This window comes from Atractosteus spatula, chromosome 9 (assembly GCF_055471065.1).
Source record: "Atractosteus spatula isolate fAtrSpa1 chromosome 9, fAtrSpa1.hap1, whole genome shotgun sequence".
Taxonomy (NCBI): Eukaryota; Metazoa; Chordata; class Actinopteri; order Semionotiformes; family Lepisosteidae; genus Atractosteus; species Atractosteus spatula.
Window position 1 is genome coordinate 19,342,903 of NC_142714.1, and position 18,120 is coordinate 19,361,022.

At 35.5% G+C, this 18,120-nt stretch overlaps 1 protein-coding gene across 1 annotated transcript in view; it reads right to left on the bottom strand.

The window, feature by feature from the left end:
* Positions 1 to 18,120, bottom strand: part of ppp4r4 (protein phosphatase 4, regulatory subunit 4) — a 41,639-nt gene that overhangs the window by 18,422 nt on the left and 5,097 nt on the right. The window contains exons 3-7 of the mRNA XM_088924847.1: positions 5,474 to 5,576; positions 3,307 to 3,454; positions 2,384 to 2,460; positions 1,237 to 1,343; positions 812 to 919 (exon numbers count right to left, since the gene is read on the bottom strand). Of these exons, the coding sequence (XP_088780973.1) occupies positions 812 to 919; positions 1,237 to 1,343; positions 2,384 to 2,460; positions 3,307 to 3,454; positions 5,474 to 5,576 (543 nt within the window). The remainder of the gene's footprint in view (positions 1 to 811; positions 920 to 1,236; positions 1,344 to 2,383; positions 2,461 to 3,306; positions 3,455 to 5,473; positions 5,577 to 18,120) is intronic.

Here is an 18,120-nt window from a genome sequence, read left to right on the forward strand (position 1 = left end):
GAACTGTGCACAGCTCTAAATAAAAATGAATTTAAAAAAATGGTTGGCATGTGTATAGTAAGCATTCAATGCTAGTCCATTAACTATGTACATTATAAGTATTATATGTTTGATGTTATACAAAAATGTCCCTGGTACTGCCATGCACTATTATTAATTGATAAGAGTAGCTGTTGTGCAAAACACACACCCAGTTACCTTTTGTGTCCTTCAAATAGCAAATGGATGATAAATTAATGTTAACACTTTGTTACCAGATAATTTGTAAATTGTAAACAAATTTCATATTGACAGCTACTGAACAATGTACTTACTTCCTTGAAGTAGCCGGCATTACAACATACTATCATACTTGACCTATAGAAATAGCAAATGCACTTTGAAATTACTGTGACTGAATAGCAAAGAAATATGTTATATTTCACATTTTAATTATTTTATTTGTGCCAGCCTATTACAAACCATATAACTATATACAGCAGATTAGGCTTAATTTATCTAAATCCATGAATTATTGGGTAACTAACTACATTGATTATCTACATGCTGTGTTCTCTAATGGGGCTATAGGTGAAGACTACAGAACTCAGAAGTCTGTCTAATGTGACTTTATCCACATCCAAGTCTGTAGCTCAATATATTTATATATATTTGATCTATATTCAAATAGCCACAGGTATTTTTATAACATTAATGGGCTATTGTGTTACATTTATTTAGCATTTTAATGTTAGAAAATGTAATAGGCTTTCCCAAAGGCAAACAAGAAGACTTACAAAGAGACTTCGACCTGACAGGATCAAACAATTACCCTATTCCTCTGGCTATGTTCTCCAGCTGTCGACACATACAGGACCGTACTTCATACTCCACATCTTGACATAGAGACCTTACTAGAGGCAGTAGGTCTTTTTTAACTCTGAAAGAAATGATAAATATGAATACATTTGAAGACCTGTGCACTTTTAAATGCATCAGCAGAGATGCTGTGATTGTACTTTAAAAGGTACTGTACAACACATAAAACTATATACACGCCGTTGAGATAATAAACATTAAAATTCAGTAAAAGCACATACATTTACCAGACTGTACAGTGTACGTTATAACATGACATTATAATACAGTCTCCTTTGGTAATTTCAGAGTGGTACAAACTAAAAATACAACAGAAACAAATACACTTTGATCAGCTTGAGTTTATAGTAAAGACAAATTTTGCCCTCTGTGACTTACATTTGTGAATCAAACTTCCCTGCTACTTTTCCGAGAATGCGGCAGCTGGCCAAGCGGGATTGCAGTGTTTGAGAGAGTTGTGCTTTGGATACCAGAGGGTGTAGTATCTATAGAAAATAACAATCAGTGCAGTTAAGAATAGTCTCACTGATGATGAGTCAACCATGTCTACAAAAGCATTTTATCTTCAAAACACATTGCATGAAAATAGAGAGTAGGCATCAATCGCATATTTTCCAGTAAGCAAGTTCAGTGGTCTGTGAGCCCTAGATGCCACACTTCGTCCCAGCTCATGCCACATATTGTCAAATATTCAACAGGGTTTAAGGCAAGCAGGGCATCCATGGCATAATTCCCACCTTCTCATTTCACAAGAAAGCCAATGCTACACAAGCAGAATAAGAATGTGCATTACTCTGCTGGAATACTGCCACATCTGGAGGAGCCCACATCAGTGAGGTCCCAGGACTTGATCTATGCAATGTCTTGAATGCCAGGGTGAAATCACTATAAATGGACTTTGAACAATTAATGTATCATTCTGTACAGCTGCACCACACTCACTGATGTCGAACAGGGTGGTCATAAAAGCTTGACTTGGCTCCACTGCTGGCAAATCCAACTGACGTGATTTAGATCAGCCTCTGGCATACCAATGGCACAAAGGTATTTGTTTTCTTGATAAGAGGGGTATATTGGTTCCTTTCTGTGCTTTTCTAGATTTTCATCAAGCTTAACATCCAACAGGTTAAATCCCCTTATCACATTCTCTTTGAATGAGGTGTATTATTGCTTATGTAACAGTAAAATACTGTACTTTATTTTTCTAAAAACTAATGTGAATAGATGTTTCCTTTAATGTTTTGTATACTGTACTTGATTCAAATTCAAAACTATTCATGTAGAAATACAAAGGATTGAATCTTAGTCTAACATGTTAAATTAATGTATTATTGTGACATGAGAATTTATAGTCAACGTTATACACAGTGGTTAATGTCTATACTGATAATTGTGACTCGGGATAGGTTGGAAATTGATTTTGATTTTTGACAACATGGAAGAGAAATAGTTAACAAGAAAGGCATACAAACTTTAAACTTGCCATTTATATATTTTAATGTTGTAAATACAATTAATCACTTACTTCTTGCCTTATGGTTTCCTTTGGTAAAACATCAATTGCAGATAATAGTGTTTCTAGCCAAGCATTACAGACCACTGCTAAGAACAAAAACAAAGCCACTTAAAATATGCACGGGACAGTTTTCTTAAGTCACAATCTACTGTAGAAGGAATATTCTTAATCATATACACACATTATAGTTTATTTAATTATTAGTTTTCATTCCAGATCTTACTGCATTGTAAAAATGAGTAATGAATTTGACACCAAAGCTTCATGAAAAGCATCCTAAATCACAAACAAAATAGACTATAAAGGGTTTCTCAATTTCAGTTCCAAGAATTGTACAGTAGTTTTCATTCCACTACAAGTAGTCATTTAAGCATTCAACCTATTCTTAGTCATGTTTTGTTTTTTCCTGCTGATTATACAAAACAATCACTTTTTTACAGGTAGTTACCTACAGTATAAAACAGTTAAATAGAAGTATCGCAATGATGCAGTTAATTAGACCAACTGCATAACTGAAAGCTCTTAGTTCAAAAAAGACACTGGATTGTCCAGGAATTGAGTTTGAGACTGTTTGAGACCACTTGAGTATAGGTTGCAAGCAAGTCTTATTTTAAACTAGTCTAAAATCACTAACAGGTGATTCTATTTTTAGTAGAGCATGCAGTTTTTCAACAAAATACTAGCCCACTGGTGACTCACTGTGAATCAAACAGCCTCAGTTCTTTTGTTTTATTATTTTTTTCACGAGAGTAATGCATACTTAGGTGTATGTTCTTACTGTGGTGTGCAAATTTTGAATCCCAGCCACATTCTGAGTAGTGACATGACTTGAAGAATTTCTCTTACCAAGAAGAGAACCAATAACAGATCGAGCTATCACAACGGACTCATCACACATGACTCACCAACACTTCTCCCTGTACAGAACTGACCTGCATCCCTGTGATCTAGGTTTAGTAGAATTATTTGCAAAATCGAGTGGGTGTGAGTTTGGATCAATATGAGATCATCTTGCAGGATGGTTAGGAAAGAGCCAGCAGCTGCTAACTGCATCTCCACCCCTGCAACGTGTAGGACTTCCTATGGGTGAGGGCACAAAAAGTCAGTCAGAGAAAAAACTTCAAAACGTTGACACCAGTGAGAAAATGAAAATTACAGTGCTAATCAATCTATACGTTTATGAATGCCCATCAGATGCAATGTAAAAATAATATCTGTCTTATTGATTTTAATGAAACATTTCAGAAATCTCTCAGAAGAAGAATTCTTCTATGTACTGATCAAACCATGTAACTGAATTATTGGAACATAACTAGTTAATGTACATAATATGTCCACCTTTGTTCACCTTTGATAAATTATTACCATCTTGAATTAGGAGATACTCCAGTAATAGGTGGTATACAGTGCATTAAGAAAAAGCATTCAGACCCAAACCCATAATTTTTCAATTTTGTTGCTGTCTGAGTTTGCTGTCACAGTATATTAATAATAAACACAATATACTCCAAACTGATAAAGTTAAAAATGTTGATCTTACAGCATGTAAATAATTTTAAATATTCTCAGTTGCCTAAGTATACAACCCCTTAGCTATGAGAACCCTAAATCTGGTGTGAAGTAATATTTTGAAAGGCCACAAAATTAGTTTAAATGTTTCTGTCTGTGAGACAAACCTACGGAATACTGTAACTTGACACAGTAAATGCATTTGTCTGTATAAGTTCTGTCAGACAGATAATGAATTTGAAGGCACTACTCACATAAAAATACAACAAATCAAACATAAAGAAAAAGAATATTTCAAAAACAAACCAGGGATGAAGTGGTAGAAAAGTATAGATCAGGAGAAGGTTACTTATCCCTTTGACTACAATGATGTTTTATCACTAAGAAGTGGAATGTGCATCATAACACCCAGACACAATCTAGATCAGGATGTCCTTCCAACCCGAGAAGCTGGGCAAGCAGGAAACTGGTAATGAATGCAACTGTGAAGCAAACAGTGGCTTTAAAAGATCTGTAAAGATCTATGCCTGAGATGGCAGCCACTGTTCATACCTTGACAATACCCTGGCTCCTTCACAAATCCCATCCTGAAAAAGACTCATCTTAAATCTTGTATGAGATTTACTGACATGTGGCAGAATACTTTATGGTCAGACAAAACAAAAACTCAACTTTTCACCTAAATACAAGCTGTTGCTTTGGGCACAAGCCCGACACAGCACATTGCCAAGTCAGCACCACCCCAGTTGTGACGTATGGTGGTGGTAGCAGTATGTTATGTTGCTACTTCTCATCAGAAGCGACTGGGAAGCTGCTTAGGGAAAAAAGGGCTGTGCAAATTGCAGGCAAATCCTACAGGAAAACTGGCTTGATACAAGAATCAAGAAAAAACAAGAAAACAACAAAAATCAAAAATTGGGTTCAAAATTCACACTTCAGAAGGACAATGATCTGAAACGCAAGGGCAAAGCCACACTGAAATGTGAAATGAAATGAAAAAATAAATGAATGAATATCCCTGCCGACTTGAACCCAACGGAACACTTATGGTGAGTCTTGACAATTGCAGTCCATTAACTATCCGCAATGAAAATCCCATAACTATAACAATCATGCCATGAAGAACGGACAACAAAACACCATCCAACTGTACAAAGCTCAAAACAACTGATTTGGCTGAGCTGATCCGTGCCAAAGATTTGCTGCTTTCAGTAAGGACTGACTTTGGGGGCTGAATACTTATGCAATGAGAAATTTCTTAGTGTTCTGTTTCATGATTACAATTTTGAATAAAGAGGTTAACTTGAAATTCAAGTATATGCTCATAATTAATATAGAAAATGTGAATACCTTTTCTAGGCACTGCATGCACAGTACATCATACCACTAATAAATTAATTGGCTCATTATTTTTTAGGAAGGCTGCTTTTTATAAAAACATGGAGTAAAACTGAAGAACTCTGATAGTAAAAAAAAAACAATCTAAGTAATAAATTCTAACTCATTTGATGATATTTTCTGTATTTGTATTTCAGTATACAGTATGTACATTTGGTGAATGACCTAGAGAATTAATTTAGTTTGGCTTACTCTGACTTTTGGCACTACCCTCCGAAATGTCTCTGCTGGATTCTGTCGAACCAGGCTTGGCAGACTGATGACAACACTTGCTCGCTGTACATCCTGACCTGAGCTGTAAATGAAATCAGAGTGAAAATGTTTAGGTCCTGTAGAGAGATTCATCTGCATAAGGTTTCTCTTTAGGATTTTGAACAAATTAAATAGCAGACAAAATGGCAGACATGCATCACTGCTGTGCTCAACACATGAGGCTGTTAATTATTAATATGCCCTGAAAACTGTTAGATAAAACCACTTTTTACTGATTATTTAGCATCTTGGACAACAGACGTTTAACAAAAGCTACATAAAAACTGATCCACTAGATAAACATACATGAATCACAGAGAGGCCACTATCTACACAATCTAGGGATGAATGATGTCTTCCCCTTTTTGTTTTCTTTTTCCAAATGATTTAACTTCTGTTTTCATACAGATACAGCCCTTGTATTCTGTATAGGTATTTAATCGTATCACTAATCTCCATATGAACTGATATTTGCCTTAGTTTTTTGCAACATCTTCACTTAATATCTTGATTCCTTTAATTTGCACTGGAAGGCTTTGGAATACTGGAACAAAATCTACAAATCAAATAAGAGGCAATCACATAATGTTATTGAAAACAAGAATAATAATTGCAACAAATTCACATAAATATGAAAACAAACATTTGCTTTTGGCTGAAAATGGAAATCTGACATTCAGTGAATTTGTGTTAACAATTTTACGCGAACATTCTGCACTACATTTGACACTGCAACTATGAAATGTCTCTATGCCCTATTTTGTGGCTCTTTATTCGTCTATGGAACCTGACAGAAATAGCATGCGAAATTAAAGTGCCAACTAAATGTGCTCTAGTTGTATTCTGAAGAAGACAGAGGTCATGCCGATCTCTTTTAATTTGCTTTCTTGATCTCCTAAAGGATTTGCCAGTGAAATTAACTGAAATTAAATGCACCAGCTAATGGTACCAAACTCAACAATGTGAACTGTTACATTTCAAGACTGTCAGGAACTTAAGCAAGAAAAGTCTCGGCGACATCAAGTTGCTATTATTTGATGGGAAAGCATGTTTAGCACTTATTTAATCTGCACTCCCAGGGGTTAGGGAGGAAAAATCACCAGGGAACTGCTTCATCTCATCACAGTTGAGTGACTCCTCAAAACAGGTCATGTGGAAATTCATTTGAAACAAGCAGACACATGAATGAGTGATTCAGGAGTCCTAAAAAATATGATAAAGCACTATCTTCATTTCTGAATGTATGGATCTTTGGCTGTGCATGAGTTGGCCCAATCTGGAATATTTGTGCTTTATTTAGTGTATTAGAAGCTTAGAATGTATTTACATACTTTCAGCAGAATTAATTTATAGTGAATGCAGTGATCGATTTAAAATCTTGTAAAAATGCTATGTCATAAAAATATGTTCATTAACAAAATAAAAAAAACCATGAAATTTCACTTAAACAGAAGTATTAGTAGAATCATTTATTAGGGGCTGCTGTTGATCGGAGACACTTTTGATTTAAATCTGCCATAAAATGATGTTTACCTAAAAAAAACTACTACTTTTACAAATGCTAATTAATTTTCATGGATAATTATTTTCCCCACTAAAGTCATAGCTGACTGAAGTTCTTTAATAAATAAGAAAAAGCTGTGTAATATCCAAGTCAACATGATTTCTTAAGGAATTGTGATAATGGCTCTTGCTTTCCTTAATCCTAATCCTCACAAAAACTGGATCTTGTTACACACATTAACTCTACTAAGTGACACTTGACATTCATTTTTCAGTTTCGGATGTGATCTTTTTCAAATTTGTTTCTAAAACACAGTTGCAATAATGAGAACATTAAAGACACATGGAGCTTTTGGCCATGTGGCACTGAAGGCTATACTCACAGATTATTACAATTTGCAGACATCAGGTTGTATTGATCCTTGTGTAGGTTTGTAGGGCTATATACAAAAAATACTATCTTGTATCTGAAAAGAGTTCTGGCTCTTTAATCTTTGAAAGAATAACTCCATTAAGCTGAACCAGATGGAATGCAGGGTGAAGAATGACTAAACCTAAATCAATTAAGCACAAGTGCTGAGAGATGTGGTAACTTTACCCCACTCCCTGAAAAGTATATCTCAATCTTCTAAGGGAATATCTGGATCCGCTGTCACCTGGAAGACTTTCAGGAAGTAAAAAGAGCTGGCATGACTTTGTAATTAGGTTGAACTGTTGACTGAAAAATGCAATGAGACTGGTTACACAAATTAATCGTTTTGACATTTTCATAACCTTTATATTAGAATACATTTATATTGAAAGATTTAAATGCAGCATAAAACTGATTTTCAATAGCAGGCTGGATTTTGTAATTGAACTGATGATACAACCTGTGCTGTCACTGTGCTGTCAACTATCCAAAACAAATTATAGACAATGTGGTGTATTTTCTTAAGCACAAAGAAAAGTTGACTTCTGGCAGGATGATCTGTTCTGTTGTAGTTGTCTGCTGACAGCACCCTAGTCTATAATGCCAGAAAACATAAAAGCAAAGACTACTATATTTCTCTCCCTGCTGAAGTAGAATGTCATTATTTATAGTAAATATGAGACAGTAGGGGTGTTAGTTGAAATTTTTTTAACCCTGTGCAATTATTTTGGAGTTTGCAATGCAGAAACCCTGTCTTCATACTGAGGTTCAGAAATTCAATTGGCAGCTGAACAATAACTTGGAGAGCAGTAAGCTACACCTACACGTAATAGAGCTCAATTAAATTATACCCTTCTATGTTTTCTTTCTGGAGGCAAGGTTAATTATTGGTCATCTGTATTTTTTAATGCTAATAAAGATGGTCTCCATTTGCCTGGAGTATACTATTCTGGTTTCCAAGGGAATGAGAAATGGTGATAAGACCTGCAAACAATCAGCTAGCACAAACATCACCACCCACTAGAAAGAAGACTGCAGTTGCGCACATTGTCAAAACAACCAGGCAGCAAACTACAAACATAATAATTTGTTCTCCATGCACTTTGACTTTCCAGTAGAGCAGCTGACTTGCTCATTGCAGCAAAGTGACATTCTGACCGGGGGGTTTATCTTCTGCAAACAAGCTTGGAAAGAGAGATAGTTTGACGTGATTCATGATCTTGCAGAACAACACTGATGGTAAGTATGGGTTCCACATGGTGTACTAATGCGTGTCTAATGAGTTCTACAGTGTCCCTGGAAAGCACCACAAAGTCTCAAGCCACATCTAACTGGCACTGGCATCTAGCTAATAAGAAAGAGCCATTTACCTGCTGTTTCAATATAAGAATAAAATCACGAAAGCTCCTTAAACATAGGTTAATTGATAGCCTGGATCAGTAAACGATTTAACAGTAAATTAATTCAAAAATATAAAAAGGAAGTGTGTGAGCTGCATAAATTCTTTCTGATACTTCAAGTTTAGTTTCATTCGCTCATGTATTACGAAACAAGGATGTTTTCTGTGAATTGCGAATTCTAATGGAGGTTGGAATACATGAAAGAAAAAAGTCAACAGCATTTAAATATATAATATTGAGAGGACAGCTGATTTTGTGGAGACACAGCTTACATATTATTCTGCTCAGTATTATTGTGTTAATAAGTGTTAAAAGCCACAAAGCAAAAGGCATACAAAGACAAATTGATTTTCTTATTTATCCTGTAAGCCTGTACTCTAGATAGATAAGATCAAGTGTTAAAATCCAAGAAGTCTTATTACAGAAGAGTTTTGCAAAACTATATATCACAACAGATGTAATTTATAATTTGCAATTGTAATTCCCTGGGTTTTAGAGTAAATATAAAAATGTTTTCATTGGATATTAGGCAATTAATTATATTCCATTAACTTTATACATTTGGCTTTCAATCCAGTGTTTTGATTTTTTCCCAATGTGGCTTTGTAAATTGTAAACATTTTCTTAGTTCTGTGAAAAAAAAACTATTGTTGCTAATTTTAAGGTGGCTTGGTCACTTTGCTGTCATTGATTCTTATAATAGTACTAATTGAGTCGATTTTTATAATAATTGTAGATGCTTTGTTGACCCTGTGCAGTCACTTTACACTCTTGCCTGTTCCTGGGGTGTTTTGAATTCATTTTTTTCTTTTTCTTTTGTGTAAAGTGCATAGTAATTGTGATTGAAATCTTGAAAAGTCTGTCTAAGATCAGCAACATTTTTATTCCTGATTAATTCTTTGGTTGCACTGACTGGATGTTTTGGATTATTGCCATGTTGTATGGTGAAGTGTCACTCACAAAATATGGAAGAATTCTCGTCTACATTACCAGGAGACTGTTTCTGTAAACTTGATTATTAATTCTGCTGCTGCCATCATGTGGAAGTATGGAACAAGCTACCCAAAGATGCTGGCTGGATGAGATCCTTGGATCAATTAACGGCCAAATATCTTAGATGGGCCAGATACCCTCCTCTTATTTGTAAAATTTCTTATGTTCTGGTCATTAGCTACAACATCAACAAAGATGAGGAAACCAGTTCCTATAGGAGCTATACTGTACATGACATTACCCCCAGCATGTTTCACAGGTGAGGTAGTGTAACTTGGAGCATCTGCTCCACATTTTAATCTTTCCATCACTTTGGCAAAGATTTATCTTGGGTAATTCCATTAAACTTTAAACTAGGATATGCATTAAACTTTGTTTTAAACTGTTCTTACTCATCTTTGTACTTCTGAGCAAATTCTGATTTGTATTTTCTGTTGGTGCTGATAAAGAGATATACTGCACATTTTACACTGCAGCCATTGTAATTCTGCTGTCTTAGTCTTTATTGTGAATTTTGTTAATTCAGTGAATACAGTCTGTAAATCTTGGAGGTTTAGTTATAATACTGTACATATGTTTTATTTTTAGTATTCTAATTCTATTCAGTATAACAAAACAAGTGTAAGATCATTTATCTTTTGTCCCAAATAGGTCTTATTTTAAGCTTATTTTAAGCTTGGCTCAGGAACACCATTGCATTGTGCTATGGTTAAATGTAAGTTTATCCATTTCACTCCAGAAATGCTCCTAACAGCACGGTAGTACTCCTGTTACTACTGCTTTGATTGCCAAACAAGGGAAAAATCCTTTGGAAGTTGTCTGATTTCCAGCACAGTCTCTACCGGCCAGATGGACAGTCTTCTATAAAATCTACAGTCAGTGTGGGTCCTAATGCCCCAGTATAGTGACACTATACTGTAAAAAAGGTGCTTTCCTTTGGATGAGATATAAAACTGAGGTCCTGACTCCCCATGGTAATTAAAAATCTCAGGACATTTTTTGAAAGGAATAGAGGTGTTATCCTTGGTGTCTTGGCCAAATTTTCCCCTTCCCTTTATCAATCATGGCCTCCTAATAATCCCCATTTATGAACTGGCTTCATTACTCTGTTCTCCTCCCCACTGATAGCTGATGTGTGGTGAGCGTACTGGCACACTTTGGTTGATGTGACATCAGCCAGGTGGGTGCTGCTCATTGGTGGTGGTGGAGGGGAGTCCCCATTTTCTGTAAAGGTCTTTGAGTGGAGTGTCCGGAAAAGCTCTATTTAAGTGTAGGGAATTTAAGGCAAGAAAAAGCTTGGTATAACGAAAAGACATATGTCGCTCTCTTATATTTTGCTGTTACATCAGTTTTTTTCTACTCTTTACATATTAATAAAGTATGTTGAGAAGTTCAAACTTTATAATATAGTTAAATGGAAACTAAAAAAACAACACAGTAGGATCATACAGTACATGACACACGACAGCACACACAAGGAGTAACAATAGCTGTCAAATGAACCAGGAACCATCTGTTCTTTTAAGTCATTACTTCAACGAACCTGGTCTATTTAAATAATTGCAGAACACTTCAAATACATTCCAGCAAAGATCATTAAGGTTGAGCAAATCCAAATAGTTACTGCTGACATTTGAGCTTTGACCAGAACCAACTGTCAAAGGAAAACAAGACAAGCCATTTATTCAGTTGGACTTACTGTTTCAATATCTTACATGTTTACAAAGGGATTTTAATGTTTGATTTTTGTTCATTACCCTGTAGATAGCAACAAAACACATTTAATCCAAAGAGATTCAGAAAAGAAATAGGTCAAAAAGTCATCATATCTTAAAAGATGCTATGGCAAAGGACATAGTAATTAGTTGCAGTTTTACATCTTTTACAATTTCATTCTCTCATGCCAGTGGTTTTATTGCACAGTACATTTTGTCTTCACTATACAACCACCTTTTAGTAAACATACAATGTCTAATTTGGGTAGGCATGAAAAAGTCTATTCCTACATTTAAGGTTTAAGAATGAGCATGAGTGAATGAAAATGCACATACAGTAACATTAATTAAACCAAGGAAAACAAATAGATTGGCACGTTCAGTACACATAGCGCTTCCTGAAATTTTAAAACCTGTAATAATCTTCAGGGAATTTGTTTCTTTGTAGAAAACTTGATTGTAGATTGTAGAATACTGATTACATTTTTTAAATTTACCTTTCTGTTTTGGGTGGCATGGTAGTGCAGTGGTTAGCATGGCTAACCTTGCAGTACTGAGGCTCTGGGTTGAATTCCTGCGGTGCTATCTGTGTGGAGTGTGAATGTTCTCCCAGTGTTTGTGTGGGCTTCCTCAGGGTCCTCTGGTTTTCTCTTACAGTCCAGAGATCTGCCGCCTGGTTAACTGGGTTCTGTAAAATTGACTCTAGTGTGAGTGCATGTGTGTTTGTGTCTGTGTGCTCCCTGCAATGGACTGGTGTCCAGTGGTGAAATTGAAGTGATGTATCCCGACCAACAAACAGGGTACAGCATGTCAAACAGAACTGCTCTGGTGAGGTAGTCTTAGCAACACCCCTGCACTACTGTTTTCAACATGTTTTACATACTTAAACATATTTTAGCTAGTGCTCTGGATACCCTGTGTTTATCATACTTATCAATGTAGCTTCCTTGAACATGTTCTGTGCTGTATATCCAAAGTTACTAATCAAAGGAATTTCAAAATAGCTTAAATAGCAAAGAAAACTGGAAAAATTATATTTCAGTTTGCAAGTATAAACCAAATCCATATCAGATACACAAAATAAAACCCCTTAGGGGTAAAACAAAGAACGAGGTTTCTAGTGCAGTGACAAAGCAAAGTTGACCAAACTATTAAAATAAGATTTTAATTAATGACCCATATTCAAAACAAACTAAATGCTAAATATTGATTGAACACTTTCAATTAAACAGGAAAGTTTAACTAAGATTGATATAATAATGTGCCAATAAGTACACATTAAAATTAATTTACTATAGTTCACCTCTTCTGAATATGTACTACTTGAATGTCATCTGGATGTTTCTCTAGTGCTTTGAACCCATATATTAAGTGAAATGCCAAACAGAACAATTTTCTTTCATCTAACTAGTCTGTCACCCAACAGAGTACAAAAGTCAAAGGAATTCCCTCTTTAATTAGCCTGAGCCTAATTAAATCCTTCTCACAGAAGAATATGTGACTGTTCATAGGTTATAGAAGAAGGCATAACAGTGTCAAATGAATAGGTCAAAAGAAGATCTAAAAGACAACAAAATCCCAAAGCTATTAATGAAAACAAATATCAAAATCATATAAGTTTGTAAAATATTTTATTAGAAATATCCCTCAGTATTACAATAGAGATCATATTACTCTACGATATATCACTTCTCTCTTAGCCAACCACTTTCTCCTTAGTATGATAGTATATAATCCTCAAAACACCTCAGTTAACAATAAAATAATTTATGTGTATTATGTGGTACAGTCCCCTTTAAAATTCATATCTGTTTAACAGTGTAAAGGTCATGTACAGTAAAATAACAGAGGCAGAATATCTCACAAGTAGGAGAATGTATTATACACTTACTGTATGCCTGCATAACTCTTTACCTATATGGCAAACCATAAAAAATTATTACAAATAAAAGAAACAGGGTACTCTCTAGTTTAAAGTTTGTAGATAAGTGGTTATTCCAGAACATAAAGCATTCTGGAAATATCTAAACATATTTTTTAAAGGTTATTACTTGTAATGTCAAATTTATGCATTGCATTGAAGGGGTAGGTTTCATTCTTTTTGCTCAGAGATCGAGGAATATTAAATGTTCTGGAAAAGAAAAAAATGGTTCAGAGATGTTTCCAACATTAAAATATTAATGTGGGGAAAATTTCCACTAGTATCAAGAAAGATTTCTGAGTATTTAAAATTTGAACTGAATACCATTTATTATGCACAGGATAAAGTAAAAACCTTATATTTTATTTTAACCTAACATAATTTTCACAATTTCTTATTTTTTATCGTAGACAACTCACTAGTATTTGATTTGGTTTATGTCTCCTAATCCAAGATGCAGACTGAAGAAGTGAACTAAGTTGAAACCAAGACTATACCTTGATAGCACTTCTATATTTTCCTAATTAATATGGAACACCTGAGCAATCTGAAACACTTGTCAGTCATTTGTCCCAATACTTAAGCTCACCTGAAATGGGGTATTGAACACAACAAATGGCACTGTTCTAACATGTGTAAACATGTATGCAAAATAATACTCAGAAACAAAAACTGCAATTCTAGTTTTTCTATTCTTTTGTCTCACAGTAATCTTTTGTCCTGAAATATACATGATATATATATATATTATACATAATATACAGCAAAAATGACAAATTGCAATTCTCTGCCCCAATACTTTTTATTGTAGAACATTGGCTGCTCAGTTACCCAGTTACTTAATTACTTGATTCTAATAAATACCTTAAATGTGCAAAGAAAACTAACGGTTCACATACTATTTCACATACTGTACACTGATTATATTTTTTACTTCATACACCAATGCAACTCAGAAAATACTGAATCGGTCCATTTAAAACAGTTTAGTTACTTAATAAAATATTGTTCTTGATTAAACAAGGATATACTGTAAGAAACTGTAATTCCCATTTTTATATTGGGGAGTTCACAAACATGTTCTTGACACTGTAGGAGAGGTGTGATTAGGTTAAACTACTATGGTATCTTTTTTTCTATTAAATTATGAATTGTCTCCAGTTCCAGTATTTCCTTCGTTTTGGCAGTAGAGTTTGAATTTGTACCAAATCAATGTTGAAAAATAAACATCTTTAACTATTTGATTATAATCCAAAAAATGTCAGAAATTTGTTTGTCAAGGCCTTTAAATGTATGTCATGCATGCTGCCTTGAAATTTAACAAGGAGCTTGTCAAAGGCTTTGATTTTCATTACACTTAACAAAGGCCTTTCTTTATCATACCTGTAATCAGAAACAGGACATGCAACTTTAATGAAACAGAAAAAAAATCCACCACAACCTATGCAGTACATTCTACTGCCAAGAATACAACATGCTTTGCTTTGTGCGTGTTGCAGATTTGAAATGAAGTGCATTGACTTATTTTGGGTAAATCTTTTAAGCTGAAATCAAGAAAACATCCTTTCCTATTAGGCTAGAATCAAACCAAGTTCAAGATTCAATCCTTTAAAATCTTAGATGACAGAGCCTCTTAACTGTGAATCTTGTGAAATAAACATTATATATAGATAATAAAGCCAGAGGCTGGTTGTGCAAGCTGTCAGATTTTTTTTTATCTATAACCAGCAGGATTTTGCAGGGAATTTTCCATCTGTGCAAAAGCTGAACATGGAAGGGAGTTATTAAAGGAACAAGACAAAATAATTTCTGCTTTCATCGTGCCCCAATAATACTTGTGTTAACTCAATTTATTTAAGTGTCTAAATATGCCTTACCCCTTTCTATTGCTTTGACATGCACCAGGAATTAGGCACAGTACATCTCCAAGTCAAATTCTGAATTCTTTCATTCATGTTTTGTTCTCTTGCATTATCCTTTATTTTAAGAAGCCTCCTACACTGTACCACAACCAGGACTGAAGTTTGTCCTTATTAAATACCAAGAGGAGTTTTCCATTTCTCAGACACTGTAAAATACAGAGAGAAATACTTCTCCCGGTTTTAATTTTAAGTTGCTGTGGTTTTGCAGACATAGCACATTCTTCCATTAGAGAGGCATATATTCTGCTCTGCTGTTCCTCCCTTTCTTAAACTATACCAATATTACACTAAAATATCTCCATATAAAAAAATTAAGAGGATAGAAGTGAACATACGATATTAAAAATCAAGCCCTCCTCCTTTACCAGGTCTTCCTCTATTGTCAAGGGAGGAAGCTGTCATATGTCTTCTTTTTTCTTTCACAACTGCACAGTATATGATGTTGCTTTGTTGGCTATATGTGAGGTGTATAAGTGAAGGGAGGGAGGAGGAATATAGGAGCTTGATTACCAGCTTTGTGGAGTAGTGTCATCTTAACCATCTCCAGCTAAACACTAGCAAGACTAAAGAGATGGTCATTGACTTTCGGAGGAATAAGTCTCCGCTGAACCCTGTTTCAATCCAGTGTGAGGACATAGAGGTGGTGCAGTCCTACGAAAACTTAGGGGTTCACCTGGATGATAAACTGGAGTGGACTGTTAACACTGACGCCCTGTACAAGAAAGGTCAGAGCTGACTCTATTTTCTTAGGAGGCTCAGGTCCTTTGGTGTGTGTGGAACACTGCTACATATTTTTTATGAATCAGTGGTGGCAGCGGCCATCTTCTACGCTGTTGTGTGCCGAGGCAGCAGCATCGTGGCAAGAGATGTAAATAGGCTCAATAAACTCATCAAGAACGCTGGCTCTGTGTTGGGGTTGAGCCTTGACCCCCTGGAGGTGGTGGCTGAGAGGAGAATGCTGACCAAGCTCACAGCCATCATGAACAACGCCTCTCATCTGCTACATGGAACTGTTATAAGGCAGCAGAGCACTTTTAGCAACAGAATGCTCCAGCTAGTGTTCAAGGGAACGTTTCCGCAGGTCTTTCCTCCCGGTGGCTGTCAGGGTGTATAACACTTTCCTAAGCTAGGACTGTTAGCCCTTCATCTGCTCATCTATAGACAGCATGTTGCACTATTGTACTTTCTGGACACTCAATCTGTATATACCTATTCACATTTTGCACATATTTTATTGTTTTACAGTGACTACGAGCATATTTTGCACACACCTTATTTTACATTTATTTTGAATTGCTGTACTTACTTTAATTTTTCGTCTATTCTGATGTCTGTTTTTGCTTGTCTTGGGCTGGGCTGGGCTGCTGTAACACCTCAATTTCCCTTCGGGATCAATAAAGTCTTATCTTATCTATCTATGATTTCTTGTATTAGGAATTTGTCTTTTCGCATTCCCCACCTTGCTCTCCATGAGACACACAGACAGGGAGAGAAGCTTGGGGTCAGACCGCAGGGTCAGCCATTTATACGACACCCCTGTAGCAGTTGGGGTTGAGGGCCTTGCTCAGGGGCCCAACAGAGTAGGATTCCTCTGCCGGCCGCGGGATACGAATTGGCAACCTTCCAGCCACAGGCGCAGATCCTTAGCCACAGAGCCACCACACCGCCCTCACCTCACTGCCCTATTACTACAATATACTTTCTATATTTAATCCGTCATTTAAGCACGTGAATGTTAATTCTGTGGATGAAAGATAGCTGAAGAATTTAGGAGTCTTTCAAAATAGGAAGTTTGTGTTTTTACATGAGACCAAGAACAACTGTACCAAGTGATTATGAACACTGGATGAAACGTAAACAAAATATTGCGGTACATAAATAGCTGTGTGGTAACAAAGTACTTTGTTTCTAAACAGAAATGCTTGGGGATCTTATGACTTATAAGGTTCTGGCTATGGTGACATTATCTACAGTTACAATTGGTCAAAGTCAGTGAAAGACAATCTGAGGAACTCTTGAGGAAACAGTTTCAAATATCATTGCCTTGAGCAAGCTTATCCTGTGTAGCTGTTACATTTCCTTAAAGTATACAATGATTACGTCAACTATTTAACAAGTAACAAACTACTTAAATAACCCCCACAAAAGAAATACATCTCACAGTCTGTAAGTAAAACTGTATTATATGTTTTTAAAATCCACAAATGGGCTAAACATATGGAGCTGGAAGGGGCAGGATCATTAACAGATGGAATGTCAACACAAGTATGCTTTTGTTGTCACTGATTGACCTGAGGAGAAATAAATTGTTTTGGTTCTGCCTTGGTTGGTGGAACCCTGAGCACGTAACAGGTGCTCTAGAGACCGGATTTGTTCTATATTGTTTTGAAGTAGAGTTGTTTAGAAAATTACAATTAGTTATCTTTTTGAATAAAGATTTTGTGTGTGATTAATATATTTTTTCACTTATTAGTCAGGGTTCTTTTATGAGTTGTCTATGCCTAAGTCAGCATCCCACAGCCAATACCTACCAAAATCGTCACTGGGGAAGTATGTTAACCCAAAACCTTGACTATTGCAAGATTCCAGATATATACACTCCCCCTGGATAACAGCATGTTTTTGTAGCTTTCTAGAAGGCAATGTAATGAATAACATATCTAGGCAATTTCAATTTTTTGCTACCTATAGAAGATGTAACAACCTTAAGTTTATCAAGAC